General features: G+C 55.2%; 1 protein-coding gene across 2 annotated transcripts in view; it reads right to left on the bottom strand.

Annotated features, from left to right (window-relative positions):
- Positions 1-20101, bottom strand: part of ASAP3 (ArfGAP with SH3 domain, ankyrin repeat and PH domain 3) — a 49245-nt gene that overhangs the window by 6370 nt on the left and 22774 nt on the right. Inside the window, exons 2-23 of one of the 2 annotated variants that reach the window (XM_040979524.1) lie at positions 18743-18815; positions 18507-18652; positions 16600-16674; positions 15603-15652; positions 10963-11074; positions 10649-10734; positions 9517-9592; positions 9324-9410; positions 9087-9196; positions 7801-7870; positions 7439-7526; positions 6498-6546; positions 6215-6405; positions 5997-6130; positions 4708-4802; positions 4341-4518; positions 2996-3081; positions 2720-2835; positions 2275-2342; positions 2043-2150; positions 1716-1911; positions 111-333 (exon numbers count right to left, since the gene is read on the bottom strand). In XM_040979524.1, the coding sequence (XP_040835458.1) occupies positions 111-333; positions 1716-1911; positions 2043-2150; positions 2275-2342; positions 2720-2835; positions 2996-3081; positions 4341-4518; positions 4708-4802; positions 5997-6130; positions 6215-6405; positions 6498-6546; positions 7439-7526; positions 7801-7870; positions 9087-9196; positions 9324-9410; positions 9517-9592; positions 10649-10734; positions 10963-11074; positions 15603-15652; positions 16600-16674; positions 18507-18652; positions 18743-18815 (2417 nt within the window). Of the gene's footprint in view, positions 1-110; positions 334-1715; positions 1912-2042; positions 2151-2274; positions 2343-2719; positions 2836-2995; positions 3082-4340; positions 4519-4707; positions 4803-5996; positions 6131-6214; positions 6406-6497; positions 6547-7438; positions 7527-7800; positions 7871-9086; positions 9197-9323; positions 9411-9516; positions 9593-10648; positions 10735-10962; positions 11098-15602; positions 15653-16599; positions 16675-18506; positions 18653-18742; positions 18816-20101 lie in introns of both variants that reach the window. The other variant, XM_040979525.1, reaches the window with a different exon arrangement.

Genomic DNA, 20101 nt, shown 5'->3' on the forward strand with positions numbered 1-20101 from the left:
AGGCCCAGCTTCTCTCAGCATGGGCTCCAGAGTTGGCATGGAGTCCTGTCGAAGGGTAGGGAAATGCATAGATGCTTAAAGCGATTGGGGCACTTTTCCGGGCTGCCAACCTGAACCTGACGTGGAGGTGTGGCTCCGCAGGGCTGGTCCCAGAGGTCACACTGGTCCGGGAGGAGCCTGGGGCTTCCCGGACATTTTCGGAACTAGTTGAGGCTGTGCTGAGACCCCCAATTTCCACCAGGCTTGTGAGGCTGGAGGAAGAAGACGCCGGACTACCCAGGCTCTCAGGGGCTTCTTGGGGCTCCAAGTTCAGGTTGGGGGCTTCAGAATTATCTAAAATCAGAAGAGATAGCTTATATTTTTCAGTTCCGCAATAGGCTCCGGCCTCTTTCATGGTCTCTCCAATCGTGTGCTCTGGGTTTCTCTTTCCAGCACCTCCTTCCCCAGGAGTAGTACTCACAGAGGCTGGAACCACACTGACTCACATCTGTGCTTAAGCTCACAGCCCCTTTTCAGTTTGGACTTTCCTGTTCAGCTCTGATGCCTCCTCCATCAGGAAGCCTTCCTGAACCACCCATCCCTCTCCCAGAACAAGCTTGCTTGGTTATCCAGCAAACAGTTCTCGGGAGCAGCAGGCTCGGTGCCAGGCGCTAGGGCAGCACACAGCCCCAGTGCCCACCTTCTGTGGAATGCATGCTCACTGCCTAGAGCCAGAACCACCTGTGTCCTGGTCTTTATGTCCCCCATGACACTGTGTCTCTATAGCCCCAAGAGGACACAGCAGCTGCTGACAAGTCTTCTGGTTGAAGGGAGGGATGTGGAACAGACAGACCTGGCTTTGAGGTCCACATCAAAAGCTCAGTAGCTGTGGGATCTTAAACATGTCTTAACACCTCTGCCCTGACCTTAGAGAGATGACGGTTCTGTGTGTGTGTGTGTGTGTGTGTGTGTGTGTGTGTAGGAGGAGTTAGCATGGTGCAGGCTGAGCCTCTGCCTATAACACCAGTATCCACATGGGCACCAATTCGAGTCCCAGCTGCTCCACTACTGGTCCAGTTCCCTATTGATGTGCCTGGGAAAGCAGTGGAAAATGACCAAGTCCTTGGGCCCTGCACCCACATGGGAGACCCAAAAGAAACTCCAGGCTCCTGATTTCAGACTAGCAGTTGCAAACATCTGGGGTGCAAACCAGTGAAGGAAGATCTCTGTCTCTCCCTGTACATGCCTTTCAAATAAAAATAAATCCCATTTTAAAAAGATTTATTTTATTTTGATTAGAAAGGCGGATATACAGAGGAGACAGAGAGGAAGATCTTCCGTCCGATGATTCACTCCCCAAGTGAGTGCAACGGCTGATGCTATGCCCATCCGAAGCCAGGAGCCTCTTCTGAGTCTCCCACATGGGTGCAGGGTCCCAAAGCTTTGGGCTGTCCTCGAATGCTTTCCCGGGTCACAGGCAGGGAGTTGGATGGGAATTGGGGCTGCCGGGATTAGAACCGGCGCCCATATGGGATCCTGGGCGTGCAAGGCGAGGACCTTAACCATTGCGCCATCGCGCCGGGCCCTAAAAATAAATCTTAAAAAGACAACAGGGGAGGTCTCCCAAGAGTGACTGTGAGGATGCCATGGACCAGCACGGGCCAGCCAGCTCTGGGTCCCAGCACAGAATAGCCTGAGACCACTGTGCCAGGAGGTCCCTTCCCCTATCCCCATACCTCCACTGCCAGGTGCTGCACGTCCCTGACCCACGGACCGTGAAGAGTGCTTGGCCGGCAAGGGTGGGGGGCAGGCGTCACTCTGGCTCTGAGGAAGCGCTGGTCCCAGGCTGGGGAAGGGCTCGTAGGTCTTGTTACTGATGTCCAGCCTTCCACTGGTCCAGCGGGCCTGGGCCGAGGGCTTCAGAGAGCAGCGCTGCACAACAGTGTGGGCAGGGGCCCAGCCAGTCAGGACCCTCCAGGACAACCCCACCCCTGCCCACAGCATGCCCAAGCCAGCTGTCCCCTCTCTCATCTGGAGGTCCACAGGGCAGGCCCAGGACCCACCTTCTCCTCCTCATCCTCCTCACTGTCCGAGCCGGGCGCTGCGGGAATTCCCCAGGAGTAGTCCACGTGCAGAGGGAAGCTGAGTGTCCCTGTCTGTGCTTGCTCCAGCTACAAAGCCAGGCAGTCCCGAGGATCAGGGAGCTCAGTGGGGGAGGGGAGGAAGGAGGGGAGGAAGAGGGGGAAGAAGGAGGGGATGGGCGGGGCAACCCCCCTGCCAGCCCTTTGATCTCACCAGCTCCTCACACTCCTTGTGCTGCTTCCGCCTGGCGATGTCCAGGGCTGTCTCTCCTGCCTCGTTCACTGTTGGGGGTGAAGTCGGCAGCCGTGGTCAGAGCAGAGACAAGATAGCTTAGAGGCTAAGCCAGGACTCCAACATGAGAGTGACTGGGCTTAAATCTGGTTCTGCCACTTCCTGGCTGTGTGATCTTGGGTGAGCTCCTTCAGCTCCGTGGACCTTAATTCATGGAATCTCTAACATGAGAATGCCCCTGTAACTACCTGATAAGGATTACATTCATTAATGTGTGAAACCTCCGCCCACCCCACCAAGGTCACAGGGTGGACACAACCACGGCGGGATTAGAACCTGCCAGCCACAGCCCACGCCGGTGATCAGTGGTGTCTGGGCAAAGGGGTGCTCAGGACGCATGTCTGACAAAGGAGGTGTGCCAGCCCACCTGTGCCAGCCACAGCTCTCCCTTTCAGCAGCAGCTTGAGGCAGTCTGGCTGGTTGGCAAGGGCCGCGTAGTGCAGAGCAGTGTTTCCATCAGCAGCCTTGGCATCCAGGTGACCACTGTGGGGAGGGGTTAGAAGGAGGAATGGGGGCAGGTGGAAGGGTCAAGGTCAGGGGGCAAAATGGGGAAAGAAAAGGAGGGAGGAGAGAGGATTGGGGGAGAGAGGAGGAAGGGCGAGGCGAGAGGGGTGAGGGAAGTGCAGCTGGTCAGGGCTCTTACCCGTTATGGATGATGAATTCCACCAGTGGCAGTGAGGCCTGGCTGGCTACCTGGACTGCCAAGTGCAAGGCGAATTCTCCGGGCATCTGTGTACACATCCACGCCTGAGTTTCCACGCACACCTGCCCGCCCACCCAACAGTCCCTGCTCCCTTTTTTGCTGAGGTCAGTAACTAATCTGGAATCTGCCTATCTCTGTAATTGTTCTTTTTCTTTTTTTTTTAAAAGGCTTATTATTCTTTTATTTATCTGAAAGGCAAAGAGAGGGAGGAAGGTAGAGAGAGAAAGAGAAAGAAACAAGGAAAGAAACCATCCACTGGTTCATTCTCAGCATGCCTCGAACAGGCCGGGTCAGGCCGGAGCCAGGGGCCAGGAACTCAATCCAGGTCTCCCACTTGGATGTCCAGGACCCAAGAGCTTGAGCCATCCCATCACCTGCTGTCTCCCAAGGTAAGCATTAAGAGGAAGCTGAGGCAGGATTTGACCCCAAGCAGTCCCACAGGGGAAGCAGGTGTCCAAAAGTGACAGCTTAACCTGTCTTATCACAACACCGAGTCCCATTACTCCCCTCGTGGACTCTTGGTCCCCTTGCCCCCTTGCTGCGAAGCTGCCAGTGCCACAGGAGATGAGGCAATGGATGGAAGTCAGGTGTGGGAGGAAGATGAAGGGCCAGTCCCTGCCCTGCCCTGACTCCCTTTGATACTTTTTCCTCCCCTGTCCCCAGCCTTCACAAATTTGGTTCTTGGTCGTGGGTTCCTCTCTGCCCCAAACCTCATCAACCTCCTGCTTTCTGCTGTTGCTTGTGTGACATTGCTCCAGATTCTTAGCTCACCCGAGTGCTGAGCCAGGACTGCCAACCAGACAGCCTTCGGAAACGTCCGGCAGTGGCCAGGGACAGCCAATCCTTGATGCCCAGTCACCTCATGACTCTTCTGAATGCCCCCACTATCCATGTTCCCCATTTACATGTGTGCTCCTGGACCAGCCATGGCAGGGCATGTCCTGCTCTGGTCTGCCCACCCTGACCCACCACCAAAGCTATCCAAGGGACAAAACAGGAGTATTTATGGGCCACTGAGGATGCACACCTGTAAATATGATTTCATTCTCACTCAGTCCAGGGGAGCTGTTGTTAACCCATTGGGAAAATGAGACTCAAAGAAGTTACGTAACCTGCCTCAGATCACACAGCCAGGATTCCTGCCCAGCTGTGCGTGAGCTGAGCTGAACTCTCCTCTATCCTTCCAATAGGTGAGCCCACAGGGAGATGGTGGGGGAGAAGCAGCTCTCCCCGGAGGAGAAGGCCAGGGTGAGCACAGCAGATTGTAAATAGCAGGGGCTCTCACCTGCCCCTCAGGCCCTGGCAGTGGCTGACCGAAGTCCTGCCCACTGGCAAAGGCCTCCAGGACTGCCAGGAGGTCCCTGTTGCAAATGGCTGTCCGGAGTTTCTGGGGGTCGGGGGTGGAGCGGCGGGCAAACTTGTGCTCCACGTACTTGGCCACGATGTAGTCCCTGCGGGTGCTCCTGCCGTGGATATCACGCAGTATCAGCCCAGGGGCCGTGTCCACACAGCCCAGACCAGGATCCATGCTTCTCTTTTTCACAGAGCCATGCCTCCCAGACTTCCAGCCCCAGGGCCTTCCCACCTGAACACCCGCCCCACCCCCAACAGCAAGGACATCCCTCCTCCAAGCCCCTCTTCCCCCTGCTTACATATCACTCTCAGCAGTGGGCTTAGGGCCATGATGCGAGGGCAGCTGGGCCTCCATGATCTCATTGAAGCGCGTGTTTCCAATTTTCAAGGCCAACTGGGATGGCAGGGAGGAGATCCAGTGGTTAGAACTGCAACCAGGACTGGGGCAGGCATGGCTACACAGAGTGGCACCCACCGGCACGTGTGTGGGTTGGATAGTGGGGCTGGTTGGGTTGAACTAGGTTTCAATGCCCATAGACATGTATGAGAGCTGAGTGGGATGTGGCACAGATGGACCAGTCTGCTGTACATACTGGCAAGCACAGGAACCAGGACAGGGGGCGGGCCTGGTGGGAGTTATTGTGGGTCACTCCAACTAGGTTGCAGCTCCCACTGGTTTGTGTGAGGGCCAAGTGTGTGGTAGGCAGAATCAGGCTGGAAACAACTGATCCAGCGATTGCAACCACCAGCATATGCATAAGATGACTGGGGCGACAGACTGTGCTGGACCCTCTACTGGCAAGCACACACAAGAATCATTTCTGGGATCACCACAGACGAAGTTTCTTTGGGGATCCCTCCAACTGCACTGCTGATCTCAAAACCCCAACCATGGAGGAAATTGCAGGTTCCATGGTCATGGAGCGCATGTGTCAAAGCTGAGCCTCCTCAGAGGCTCAGACAGAGCAGTGGACAGCACATCCAGGGCACATGGAGGACATGGCAGTCCACTGGAACCTGCTGAGGACATCTGGTACCACAGCAGAGGACCGAGGACATAACATATCGATACACTACCCCAGCCATGTGTTGGCAGTGAAAATCTGGGCAAACAGAGACCCTAAGGTGGACTATGTCAGCCAGTGGATTCTGGGGAGATTCCATCATGCTTGGAATCGTGAGACTGGCAGCAATTCAGAACTGTTGAACTATCAAAATCCACTTGAGCAGTGCCCTCAGAGCATGCCCCATGTCGGGGATCCTGGGATGGATGGGAGGCTGGGTGGAGCTTCTCCCTTTATCTTCCCCCTTACCCCAGAAAAAAAAATAAAGCAAAGGAAAAGGGAGAATGTGGAAACAATGGTCTTGCCCACTTTCCTGTAGCCCTTGATCCTTTGTGCCCTAATCAATAATGTTAAGATTATCAAAATAAAATAATTAAAAAAAAACCCCAAAAACTGCACCCTCTGCAGAGGTGAGCCTCGGGACGGCCCGCCCCTTGGCCCGGGCCCCGCCTCCGGCCGTGTGGGCGGAGCCGTCAGACCACGCCCACCCTACGCCACACCCACCGGTCCCTCCCCGCCCTCACCAGCAACTCCGCGGGGCCCAGCAGGTCCAAGGTGAGCGACTGCATCCGCGAGAAGCGCACGCCCAGCTCGCGGTGGACGCCGGAGCACTGGATGCAGGTGAGCACGCCCAGGTTGGTGCTGAGCCACGTGGGGTCTGCAGAGGAGCGCAGTTGGGATCTGGGGTGCTGGTCCTGACCTCCCACCCCTAACCTTCCCCACCCATCCCCAGAGACCTGACCTGCAGCCCCGCAGTCGCAGCACTGGCCATTCCCAGGCTGGCTCTTCACCTTGGCGATAAGCAGCTTTGTGAGCTCCTGGGGTTCCGTGTCTGGTCCAGCGCCTGCCCAGGGCCTCGGGCTGCCGCTGGGCTCCCCAAGGAAGGCGCTGCTCAGGGCTTCGTCCTTGCTGTTCTGCAGCACTGACACCCACCTACGAGGGTGGGAGGGCAGGAATGGGAGGGGAGGCTGCCAGGGGTGAGGCCACTCTGCCTGCCCACCTGTCGGCCAGCCCGGGGCACTCACGCTTCACACTCTTGCTCATCCTCGGCCTGGAAGTGGTACGTCCGGCTGTCTGTTGGGAAGACACGGGGCGGCTGACTTTGCAGGCCTTCCTGGGGCACGCAGCACCCACCCACACCCTTCTGCCCCTAAGGATCAGGCTCTTTCCAGCGGGGCGGGGTGGGTAATGGCATCAGCCAGGGTGTTTCTCAAATCGCCTCCAAAGTGTGGACCTGGCTTCAGGTTGAGGCAGAACACCCCCTTTTCCTCACCCCCTGGGTCAGGCAGGGGGGTCCCCTGACCTGCTGCCACTGCCAGGCTGGCTCCCAGCCTGCTGTACTGTCTCCCTACTCCTGACCCCCGGCCCCCTCTCCCCAGCCGTGCAGGCTCCCAGGATGCTGCCTGAGGCTCTGCTCTAATCATACCTCTTCCTCATGCCCAGAGTATGGCTCCCCATTGCCAGGCAATGTGGCTCAAACCTTATTGAGGCAGGTATAGGCCTCATCCCCCACTGCTCCTGGGCAAATCCCCACTCTGGGCAAGCCGGCAAGGACAACTCTCCCGCTGCTGTGCCTCTCGCCATGCCAGCTGTCTCCACACTCCGGCACGTCCTCCAAGGCCAAGCTGCCATCTGCCTCCCACCCGCAGCAGGGCAGGCTTGTCTTCCCGCTCATCTGCCAGGGGGTCACCTCTGCACCGGTCTGCCGGACTCCCTCCCCCATCCCACAGTCCTGGGGCCTTGCGCTTGCCAGATAACACGCCCCCCACACACACATACACACAAACACACAAACACACCCATCTATCTTTCTCAGCCCAGGCCCACCCTCATGTTGACGCCTGACCCCACAGACTCCAGGAATACTTCAAATGCCATTCAAATGCGCTTTATGGAAACTGCCACATTTTAGGTGGTCTGTGGGTAGTTTGACTGATTAAGGGGATGGGGGATGGGCAGCACTCACGGGTCACCAGATCGAAACACTTCTTCTCCTCTGGGTTTGGCCTCACTTGGCACGTCAGTAGGGCCAGCTTCACTGGGGGCCTGTTGATCTGTGGGGATTTGAAGGTGGAGGACGTACATGTGATCCCCCGGCCTTTGTTTCCTAAGCTGTGAAATGGGCGTAATTCTCCTGTTCCAGTCTGTATCTCCTCTCTCCTGGCACCTCCAAGACGTGCAGTGTGAAATGAGACCAGGCTGGGGAGTTTTGGGTCCCGTCCTACCTTCCACAGGGGCCGGGGGGCTGGGGGCCAGTCTTGAAGGGAAAGCCTGACACTGAGAAGGGGACCCGGGCCACCCTGAGACCACCAGCATCCCAGGCCTCACCATGCTGTGTGAGATGGTCAGGCAGCCATACTTCACTCCGCACTTCCTTTTCTGCCAGACTCTGCGGATCCTGGGATAGAAAGACAGAGCCAGGGCTGACACCCCACGGCCCTTCTCCAGAACACTCCTGCCCCTGCCCTCCAGCATGACCCTCCTGAGACCTCCCGCACCCTGGGGCTCCCCTCTGATGTAGGAGATGCAGTCCTGTCCCCTGGGAGCTCCCAGGCCGATGGTGCGCAGTCCCATGCTGTGCAGATCTCTAGGCTGGAGGGGACCCTGGTCTAGAGCTTCCAGGAGACACAGCTCTGAACCCTAGGGAGCTTGTACCGCAACAGCAGAGTCATGGTTAACGGCAAGATAAGATCACTATGGAGACCACCACACCCAAGACCCAAGCTGCTTCATACTTGCTGGAGGTAGACTGGCTTCCATCTAAGCTTTTCTTTGACAGAGATGTGAACACACTGCCAAAGGGTCTTTGTGTTTCAGATTCTTTTTTTCTTTTAACAACAGGGAACAAAGGCACAGTCAACACTTACTGCCAGACATATTTAGTCCACGGTAAAGGTTAAGAGTGTGGGCACAGTTGGGGCTGCTGTTCTTTGTTGGGTCAAGAACAAAGATTGGACTGGTGCTGTGGCATAGCTGGTAAAGCTGCCACCTGCAGTACCAGCATCCCATATGAGCATCAGTTTGAGTCCCAGTTGCTCCACTTCCAACGCTGCTCCCTGTGGATGTGCCTTGGAAGCAGTGGCTCCTGGCTTCAGCCTTGCCCAGCTCTGGCTGTTGTGGCTATTTGGAAAATAAACTAGCAGATGGAAGATCTCTCCCTCTCTCTAAATTTACCTTTCATTTAGATAAATAAATAAATCTTTTTTTAAAAGACGGTGCAATGGCGTAGTGGTTAAGGTCCTCGCCCTGCACGCACCGGGATCCCATAAGGGTGCCAGTTCTAATCCCAATGGCCCTGCTTCCCATCCAGCTCCCTGCCTGTGGCCTGGGAAAGCAGTCGAGGACGGCCCGCTTTGGGACCCTGCACCCGCGTCGGAGACCCGGGAGAGCTTCTGGCTCTTGGCTTCGGATTGGCTGAGCTCCGGCCATTTGAGGCCGCTTGGGGAGTGAATCATCGGACAGAAGATCTTCCTCCCTGTCTCTCCTCCTCTCTGTATATCTGCCTTTCCAATAAAAATTAGAAAAAAAAAAAAAGTCCTTTGGGGAAGCTTCCTCAAATCCGTCATTAGCTATGTGACTTTGGGCAGGTTACTTAAACTCTATGGGCCACTTACCCATCACTCTTCTTGTACAGAAAGCCCACCTTCTCTGTCCCAAACTGCTTGTTGCCTTGGTGCTGGTGGATGCTGTAGCCACCGCCTGAGTTCTTCCGGTTCAGGTGCTCCTGTCCATTAGACATGCAGCCTGAGTGGGAGGATCCCGGTGCGGTCTTTCTCCTCTCCCCCGTCCTCCCCCTCAAGGTGGCCCCTGGGGACTGGGCATTCTTTTTTTAGTATGGTTCAGGATCTGACCTCTCTGTTCTCAAGCTGCAGTGTCCCTCGCAGAGAGTCACGGAGCTGGGTCAGTTTTTGTAGCTCCTCCTCCTGGGCTTGGCGCAGCTGCGGGTCAGAAGACAGGATGCCCATTGTGCCAGGCCTGGAGCCCAGACCCAGCTCCTCCCTGCCTGCAGGTGGCCGCAGGGGGACAGGACGAGGCTGGACTTACTGTGTGCACGGAGGCCGCCAGCTTCTCGATGAAGGGAGACAGGCTCTGCGCAGCCTTCCAGCCATCCTGAAAAAAGCTGACAAGGCGCCAGAGGGCAAAACAGTCCAGAGAGACCAAAATGAGATGTGAACCTAGCGCAGGGACGGGGGGTCTCAGGACCCCAGGACACCTGAGGCAAGGTAGCATATTGGTCGGGAGCAGGCACCCCTGAGTCAATACTCTGGATTGGGGCCAGTGCTATTGTGAATAGGCAGTGTTCACCCACGTGGGAGACCAGATGGAGTTTCAAGTTTTCAGCTATGGCCCAGTTCAGCCTTGGTCTTTGCAGAATAAACTAGCAGATGGAAGGTCTGTCTGTCTCTCTGTAAAACAAATCTTAAAAAAAATAAGGAGTCTGGGTTGGGGTGGGCACTTAGCCAGCAGTTAAGACATCCATGTCCCATGTTGCAGTGCCTGAGTTCAAGTCCTAGCATTAGCTGAGCTTCTGGCTCCTGGCTTTGCAGGCATTTGGGAATAGGGGCCTTGGGCAGGAGGGTATGCTTTCTCTCTAAAATGGGACTCATTTTCAGTCTTTGGGACCACCAAAGACTGGTGGCTCTGGCTATGGGGCCTTGGTAAATACACCCCAATTTCTCATCTCCATAATGGAAATAACAGCACCTACTCCCAGGGGGGTGGGGACTTGAACAGAATCATACTTGTAACGTATTTAGTAGCTGGCACATGGTGAGGACTCAAAGGAGGAGCCAGGGTAGACGGTGGGTAGAGCAGTTAAGCCACCATCCCTGGGGACACCTGTACCCCATGCCAGAGTGCATACGACTGAATCCCACCTGCACTTTCGACCCCGCTTCTTGCTCTTGTACACCCTGGGAGCAGGCAGGTGATGGCATCAGGACGTGGGTCTCTGCAACTCGTGTGGGAGACTAGATGGGCTTCCTGGCCCTGACCTTGACCTGACTCATCTGGGGACTACACCAGTGGATAGAAGTTCAATAGCTCGAGAGAGGAACTGTGAGAACACTGCCAGTAAGGTCCACACATCCCAAGCCGGAGGGTCTGCCAGTCCCTGCAGAGGGGCTGGCTGCGGGTCACTTGAGTGGTCTGGGCTGGGGACACAGGAGACACCTACTTGTGCTGGGCATGGAAGAACTTGATGAGGCTCTGCAGGAAGTCGGGCCCTTGCTTCATCTGGCTCTCCCCAGCTTTGAGCAAGTACTGGTGGGAGAAAGGGGCAAAACGCACCGTGAGCTAAAGCCAGATCCTGGACCAGGGGCTGGAGTGCCCACCCCAAACTGATCCTCTTGGTTGGGAAACTGAGCCTTGGCTGCATACCCCAGGGCCATCCAGCCAGGACATGGGCTGTCTCTAACTGAGTCTCTGGGGGCTCGCAGGGGGCATACAGGAGACCCTTGCCCACCCCGCCCCCATTCCAGTATCCCATACCTCACACATGTGCAGCTGGAAGACGCGCCGCTCCCTCTGTGTGTCGTGGGTCACCTCCCCATGGCTCCCCCCTGTCATCCTGGTCCGATCCCTCTCCTTCTCCAGCCGGGTCCTAGGTCCCGAGGAAAGATGGGCCTGAGCTTGTCTCCCAGCCGCTCACTTCACCCTCTATCTGCCACAGATACAGATCAGGATCGCCCAACACAGGAAGCCCTCCCGTGTGCCAGGAGGAAGGAGGGGCTGGGTACAACTGTGGACAGGGCAGCTAGCTGTACAGGGGAAGACAGGAGGCAAATCAGAGCCATGCCAAGAGCTGTGAGACAGAAGAATGGAGGACCTGACCCCATTGGGACTGCTTATAAAGGGATGGCTGTACCTGAGGTTGACTGGGCAGGGGACAAGGGACCTTGTGAAAGTTCCAACAAGGCCATACTCAGGGACCTGTGCAGCAGGAGCTGGTGCCGGGCACAGAGAGGAGGCCCAGATCATGCAGGGGCCACACTAAACTTCTTGGTCTTGTTTTTCTTCCCTAATGAAAGAGTTCCCATCTGTTGGTTCACTTCCCAGATTCCTACAACAGCTGGTGCTGGGCCAACCCAAAGCAGGAAGTTGACAACTGAACCTAGATTCCCCACATGAGTGGCAGGATTCCAACTACTCGAACCCTGTTGCCTTCTGGGGTCTGCAGTAACGAGAAGCTACAGTCAGGAGCCAGAACTGGGACTTGAACCAATGCACTCTGGTATGGGACGTGGCAGCCACCTGCATTGCAAGGCTCAAAACCAGCCCCAAGCAGCCAGCTCTTTATCTTAAGAGAATGGGAAGAATGGAGGTTTTTATGTTAAGAGGTGGTAGACTCAGACTAGGGGCAGGCGAGACTGGGGGTGACCAGTTCTAATCAGGGGAAGGAACTGAAGGCCACGAAGTACCCTCATTCTTTGGAGTCTGTGAAGTTTCCCACCGGAAGCCTTTTTGAGTGGAGACAGAAAATGCTAAGAGGAACCTCAGCCTTCTGCCTCCAGGCCTGCAGGGTTGGCCGTGTGCCTCCCCGGGGCTGAGAGAATCTGTGCACAGATGGTTTTCCGGGAAACCCTCCACCCATCAGACCACCCACTCGCAGCTGGGCCTCTGTGACCATGAACCCCATGGGAAGAGAGTGCTCCTCCCCAGGGACACAGCCCTGGGTGGAGAAGACAAAGTCAGAACGGGAACTCATAGGGTTCTGCTGCTTATTCGCTGTACATTTCCTCTCCCTGGGCCTCAGCCTTTCTGTCTGGAAAATGAGGCTCCCCATGTGTATGTGGGCATGGAGGTGTGGTCCTAACTCCAGCTCAAGGGTAGGAGCCAGACCATGGGGCAGAAAGAGCCTGGGAGGCTGGAGTTCTGTCCTGGGCCTTTTCTGTAACTCACCCACTTAGCTGAAACACTTTTCCAATCCAGGAAATGCATGAAAGTCTCCGAGAAGTTCACACACAACTGGCTGGAGCAGACCTGCCTGGGAGGGCTGACAGGGCGGGGCTCCTTTCCTTCTAAGAGATCATCCCTGAAGGGCTGAGGAAGGTCACAGCCAAGGGAGCCGTCCGCAAAGCAGAGAAGACATGGCACCTGCAGCTCCCCCTCCAGACCCCAAGTCTCTAACATGAGCAGACAGCCACGGCCCTCATGGGCTGGGAGGAGGCCCACGCCCCTCACCCACGGCTGCTGGAGGCAGGAGGCCTCAGAATGGGGAGGTGCCCAAAGCCCTGGGAGCTGGAGGGATCAGAAAGGCTCCAGAACCTGTGAGCAGTTGGAACTGACCCCACAGAAGTAATTACAGGTACAAGCAAACACTTCAGTTGAAGGGTGCTGCCCATTGACCTAGGCATGTCAACCATGTCACAGACTGGCCTAGAGGAACACAGCATGATGTGGGAAGACGACCACAATGGTTTTTTGAATGGAAAAATGGGGATTACGAAACAGTGGAACTGGCCTCGCGGCACAGTGGAACTGGCCTTGTGGCACAGTGCAGCTGGCCTCGTAACACAGTGGAACTGGCCTTGTGGCACAGTGGAACGGCCTCGTGGCACAAGGTGGCTGGCCTCGTGGCACAGTGCAGCTGGCCTCTTGGCACAGTGGGTTAAGCTGTTAGCATTCCGTCCTGGAGTGTCAGTTTCAGTCCTGGTTGTTTCCCTTCTTTCCAATCAAGCTAACCGCCTGTGACACAGCAGGTGTCAGCACAAGGACAGGGTCCCAGCCAACTATGTGGGCGACCAGGATGGAGTTCCTTGTTCCTGGCTTCCACCTGGCCCAGCTTCAGATACTGCAGGGCACAGAAGTAGTGAAGCAGCAGGTGGAAGATCTGTGTCACTCTGCATTTTAAATCAATAACATAAATCTTTAGTAAGACAACAGTGTGGTAATGATCATCTCAGTTTAAATTTTTTTTATTTAGAAAAATAAACAGGTAAGTATTAATATCTTAGGCTTAATCACTGAAGTTTTTTTTTCCTACCATTTCTTTTTTTTTTAGTTTCTCTCTATCCTACTTTTATTCTTTTTTTTAAAGATTTATTTTTTTAATTTTTTATTGGAAAGGCGGATATACAGAGAGGAGAGACAGAGAAGATCTTGCATCCGATGATTCACTCCCCAAGTGAGCGCAACGGCCGATGCTATGCCAATCTGAAGCCAGAAGCCCAGCTTTGGGCCGTCCTCAACTGCTTTCCCGGGCCACAAGCAGGGACCTGGATGGGAAGCAGGGCCACAGGATTAGAACTGACGCCCATGTGGGATCCCGGGCGTGCAAGGCGAGGACCTTAACCACTGCACCATCGCGCTGGGCCCTCTATCCTACTTTTATTCTTGAGAGATAAAATCCCAGCGCTTCCTTCACCTTGTTAAAACAAAAAAAAGCAAAAAAAAAAAAAAAAACCAAAAAAACAAAAAACAGGGCTTGGCACGGTAGCCTAGTGGCTAAAGTCCTCACTTTGCACACGCCAGGATCCCATATGGACACTGTTTCTAATCCCGGAGGCCCCGCTTCCCATTGTGGCCTGGGAAAGCAGTTGAGGACAGCCCAAAGCCTAGGGACCCTGCACCTGCATGGGACACCCAGAAGAAGCTCCTGGCTTCTGGCTTCGGATTGGCTCAGCTCTGGCTGCTACAGCCACGTGAGCAGTGAATCAGTGGATGGAGGATCTTTCTGTCTCTCCTCCTCTCTGTATATCTGCCTTTGCAGTAAAAAAAAATAAATCTTTAAAGAAAAAACCTCACACAACAATGAAGTATTAGACAACCCTTACGTGACCCAACCCGCCCCTAAAGAAAACTTTTTCTTTCTTCTTCAGACTGTCTGAAGTATTCATAGTAAATACACATGGCTTTGGCAAGATGCAATAGCAAACAAAACTTTACAAAGAAGCGCAAATGCAGCAAGGGACTGGCTGGATCCTGCGTAGAGCCCATGGGAAAAGGTGGTCCCAGTGCACCCCTTCCCTCCTGTCTGCATGAGGTCCCAGTAGGTATGGAGAGAGCTACAGGGTCGTGCAGTACACACAGGAAACCTTTCCCTGCTCTACCACCAGCTATACCTGTTTAGAAACCTGCCTCCTGACACTGAGGAATAAAAAGCAGGTAGCCTGAACTCCAGCTCTGCTGCTGCTCTGCTGTGTGGCCTCAGGCAGGTACCTTACCGTCTCTGAGCCTCCAAAACCTCCTCTAGTAATTGGGACACTTGTGCTTCTCACTGGGCTGGGTGACTGTGTGGTTGGGTGGCAGGCACAGCGAAGTGTTCAGTAACCAGTGGTTCCCCCCCATCCTGCCCCTCCCCCTGTTGTTGCTGACTCTCTGACAGACAGTGGCTTGAGGGGAACATCTTCAGTCCTTTCCCGAGAGATCCCCTTAGGTGGGTGCTGTGGCACAGCATGTTAAGCTGCTAGCTGTGACACTGGCATTCCGTGTGAGCACTAGTTCCTGGCTGCTCCCCTTCCGATCCAGCTCCCTGCTAATGGTCCAGGGAACTCAGTGGAAGGTGGCTGAAGTGCTTGGGCCTCTACCACCCACGTGGGAGACCCAGAAGAAGTTCCTGACTCCCAGCTTCAGCCAGACCGTCTTAGCCATTGTAGCCACTTGGAGAGTAAATCGGTAGATAGATCTTTCTCTCAATTCTGCTTTTGAAATAAATAAATAAAGTTTCAAAGAGATTTATTTATTTGAAAGGTAAAGTTACTGAGACAGAAGAGAAAGTCTTTCATCTGTTGGTTTGCTCCCCAAATGGCCATAATGGCTGGAGCTGACCCAGTACAAAGCCAGAACCCTGGAGCTTCTTCCAGGTCTCCCACATGGGTCCAGGGGCCCAAATATTTGGGCCACCCTTCACTGTTTCCCATGCCATTATCAGGGAGCTGGATGAGAAGTGGAACAACTAAGATTTGAACTGATGTCCATGGGATACTGGTACCGCAGGGTGATAGCTGTACCCACTATGCCACAGATCTGGCCCAATAAATACATTTTTAACATCAAATATGAGAGCTGCCCTGAGGTGGCCTCCCCATACAGCTCCAGGCAGGCCTAGGTACAGGGACTGGCTAACAGAGCTAGATGCCAGCCTGCTGGGGTGTCGGCACAGCCTCCCATTCCCACCTGGGGCCACTTACACTTTGGTCTCGTAGTCCTTCCATGCCTTCTCCAGGTGCTTCCTGGAATCCTGAGGACAATACAAGCACAGGTGCACCAAGGGGACCCCCTGCTGCCGCCAGTTGGTGACCCACCTGAATGCCAACCTGCCCCCCAGAAAGGACCCCACTTCCCAGGGCTGAGCCTCTCCCACTTGGTGACACCTCCCTACCCTCACCTGCTGCGGTTGGTGGACTCTGCCCCAGGGTGCCATGAGACCCTCAGGCTCTGCCCAGGTCCCCTCTCTAAGAAGACAGAGGCTGGCCAGGAGTGTAGGAGAAGATGAAGCTCAAATTCCTCCCCTAACTTCATCCCGCCATGATCTCCCAACCCCAGCGGGCGACAAGGTTACACAACAGAGAGGTTGAGATAGCTCTTCAAGATCACACAGCGAGCCAGGGAAACCTTGGCTGGCTGCGGGCCTCTTCCAGCCGCACCCCCTGTGAACCTGCAGCCCGGAAGCTGCTGGTCCGGTTTGGGTGGTTCCCAGACTAGAGAGTGGCCTGGGGCGAAAGGCAGCCCCCTGGGAGGGTAATTTTCCCAGCACCTTCCTGGGGGAGGTTTTCCCAGATCACCTTCAGTATTCCGTGTCAGCCAGGCCCACCAGATGCAGAGACCCCACCCCGATTCCCTCATGGTCCAGCTATGCAAACCACCCCCCACCAACTTACCCAAGGTTAACGCCCTGCCTGGCCCTCCAGGCTCTGCCCCGCAAAGCAGGAGAGAGACCAGCACCCACGGAGCCCACCTCCAGAAAGGCCACACCGAAGAGGCTCTATTTCACCCCAGGGGCCTGGTGCACAGCAGGCTAGCCACCCCAGCGAACCCCGGGACCTTTTCCTGCAGTCCTTCCAAAGTCAGCAACATGGCCCCTGTCTTGACAAACCCCCACTCACTTGGTCTGTCCCTCAGCACAGCCTCGTGGGCCCCTGTCAATGCCCCCAACACCACCCCGGTGCCACACGCAAGAAGACTCACCTGCCGCCCATCCCTCAGCTGTCCCTTTATCAGGCTGTCCAGGGGGAAAGAGACAATGTTGTTCAGGTTCTGAACCTGGAAAAAGCAGAGACCCACACTCTCACCTTGGGTAACCAGCTGTCCAGCACCTGAGTGCAGGATGCACCGTAAGCTAAGACCAGCCTAGGGAAGGAGTGGGTGAGTATGGGAGGCAGTGGGTCAGAGGAGGAGATGGAAGGGCAGACAAAGAGCATGGGGTACGAGAGCCAGTGCCTTCTGGTGCCAGGAGAGTCTCAGAGGCAGGCTGGCAGCTGGGATATGAACCAACCAGCACCCATAGGGGATGCCAGCGTGATGAGCAGCAGCTTAGTGTGCTATACCAGAAGCCTCTTATTTCAACACACCTTTCAAGGTATAGTTCAGATCTGCCCTCCTCCAGGAAACAGACCATACCCACATCAGTCCCATGTCTGATGCCCCCTGTTGTGTACCACAGCAGTGCAAGGCCTGGCCACCCACTCTGCAGAAGCATGGAGTGGGTGCCATGCTGCCAGTATTGTGGGGGTCCTCTCGCAGTTCTATCTTCCTTGCTGCAGGGAGACCCTGGCACTCTGAGACACAGCCCGACTCTTTCTTAGGTCTCCAGTTCCAGGCACAAAGCCCACCAGCAAGCAGACCCTGAGCAAATGCTAGAATGCCCAAGATGGGAGAGGAGGCGTGGAGAACAGAAGACACTAATTTGGCTCAAGTTGCTGTAAAAGGGAAGTATAGTCACTGCTGAAAGCTAGGGGAACAGCTCTAAACCTACTCCCAGGGATACCCACGACTCTCCCATGAGATGGCACCATGTGTGAACCCAGCACTGTACCTGCTCCCGCTTGCTTTAAACCTTGGCTAGGTTACACCGGTGCCTGCTGTGGGGTCAAATCTCACGCCTGTGCCTGCTCAGGGTACACGTGATTTGTTTTTTGTATGTTGGATCCCTGGTTGGGTAAAGGTGTCATGTGCCATGCTGCGGACATGGAGCTCCAGCTGCAGGGATGACAGTGGCAGCCTCAGCAAGTGTCTACTGCGTGTGGGTGTGGAAGGAGCATTCAGCATGCTCAGTTCTGCTTCCTGCCCCGCCAGGCAGGCTCAGCTACTGTCCCAGTTTCACGAATGAGACGGGCTTGGGCAGCACTGACTAATGTGATCCCATGAGCAGCACATCAAGGAGTCCACGGCTCCAGTGAAAACCACTGGGCATGCTGTCCCCCCAGGAAGGGGAAGCTAGGAGAGCTGACCTGAGGCAGGAGGGACCCTGGACAAAGGGGAGAGGCTGTCCTGGAAAGCAGAACTGCTAGAACTATGCTGAGATTCTTGAGTCAGGTGACCCAAGCCTGCTGTAGGCCTCTTAACCTCCTACCTACAAGGGGTGGATGACAGTCATGAAGCCCCATGGGGCTGTGCGCCAGGAAGTGATGGAGTTGACACAAGGGGAATGACCACTGTGGCTGCACACGGCAGAGCTGGTCTCAGCGGCTGGCCTCGAGGCAGGGACTTGAAGCATTAGGGAGGAGGCCATCACCAAGGTGGCCACTAGGAAGCAAACTGAGCCCAGGGGATTTGGGCAGAGGCTGAGAGGCCCTTGGAGGCAAAGGTAGCTTCCCGCACTGGAGCAAGAAGCAAATGCAACAGGAAGGCAGAGCACATGGCATGCGTGTGTGTGTGTCCCACTCCATTCACAACCCACCAATGCCTGCCCTCCTGTGGCCTCTCCCTGCTCCTGGTGTTTGGGGGAGGAGAAAAAGGAACACAAAGAAATGAGCTAGAAGCTGGGGAGAAAGAAGGAGCTCGCATCAGGGGAGGTGGGAGTTAGAAAGGAGTCTCAGGTCAGAGGCAGACCCTTCTTCCTCCAGCCTGGGTTGAGGAAAGAGCAAGCGCCTCACCAGGTTCTTGAAGAGCGCAGCCACCTCACGGGTAAACACAGCCAAGTTCAGGAAGCCTGTGGACAGCTCGTGGCTGCTCTGGGACAGGTGGCTGTTGCCCAAGGCTTCCACAGCCTCTCGGTACTGGTCCTCATTCTCCACGTGGCCTGTGGAGGCAGGAGGGAGCTCAAGGTCTACCCTAGGCAGGGCTGGGCAGTGGGCCGCCTGGCGGGCAGGGCACCGAGCCGCTCACTCACCCAGGCCAGAGCTGTGGATGGCCCGCACAGCCTTCTTTATCCTCTGCAGGATGGCTTGGTCTCCCTCCAGGATCTGGAAGTGAATAAACGTGGACACAGCGTCAGCGGGGCTGAGCTGGGGGCTTCTGGAATCCCAAGACCATGCTCTCACCCTACAAACACACAGCACTGGCTGCACCTGAACTCCCCTCCTCCCTCTCCACCCCCAGCACACAGACCTCGCAGAAGCCACAGACCAGTCACAGTCCTCACGGAAGAACACAAACTTTCCTCCCAACTCCAATATAAGCCAAGGGAAAGCAGCGATAGAAGGGTTGTGACTTAGCAGGCACACCGGGCCTGTTTTTTTTTTTTTTCTTTTAAAATTTAGTTCTGGAGCCACGTAACAGGCTGGGGACAGGCTGAGGGGCTGGCTGGCACACACCACGGTCCTTCTGCTAGCCCCATGTGCGGAGCTGGGGACAGGCTGGGGTGGGGACTCCCCAGGGACTTCGGATGCTGGCAGAGTCAGTGTCCCAGGCCTCCCCAGGCTAGTCTGCTGCACCAGACAGCACATGTGAGGACTGTGGCTGGAGGCAGACTGGAGGCAGGCTGGGCAGGGTGTCTAAAGAGCCAGTACACTGGGGCTCCCTGGGCCAGGCTGCAGCCCCTGCCACTGGGGCAGAAGAGCACTAATGAGCTCAGCTTTCATGTCCTGTTGGCCTCAGACATATTGGAATCTCCAGTTTCGGAGCCCAGGGGTGGATGGTCTGGCCTTGGAGCACATGTTGTATGATTTGACCGCTTACATGGCAGATATATGCTCAAAGACGCCAGCAACTTCTCAGAGTAACGAAGATGCAAGGGAGGCATCCATTGGCACTGACTGGGAATTCTCCAGCTCGTGAGAGGGATTCATTGGATGAGACAGAGATTTCTGAACTTGGGCTAGGCAAGCCCCATGCCCCTAGTCAGCAGAAACTAACTACAGATGTGATGAATCTGCACCCTCCAACAATCATTAAGACTAAGGGCTGGAAGTCTGAAAGGGGAACGAAATGGGACAGGCGCATATGAAATTTGGCAATGTGGTCAATCCCAAAATAACAAATACCATATGTTCTCTCTAATAGAAGGAAATCATCATGCAAAGTGTAATTTCAATAATCCGTTCCATGCTGGCTTTTTTTTTTTTTTTTGGCTGCATCCCATGTGTTTTGATGTTTTTGATCTCAGTTTCTTTAAAAAAAAAAAAAAGATTTATTTATTTTTATTGGAAAGGTGGATATAAAGAGAGGAGGAGAGACAGAGAGGAAGATCTTCTGTCGATGGTTCACTCCCCAAGTGACCGTAACGGCTGGAGCTGAGCCAATCCAAAGC

The sequence above is a fragment of the Ochotona curzoniae genome, unplaced genomic scaffold (assembly GCF_017591425.1).
Source record: "Ochotona curzoniae isolate NIBS_2020 unplaced genomic scaffold, NIBS_Ocur_1.0 contig_3255, whole genome shotgun sequence".
NCBI lineage: Eukaryota > Metazoa > Chordata > Mammalia > Lagomorpha > Ochotonidae > Ochotona > Ochotona curzoniae.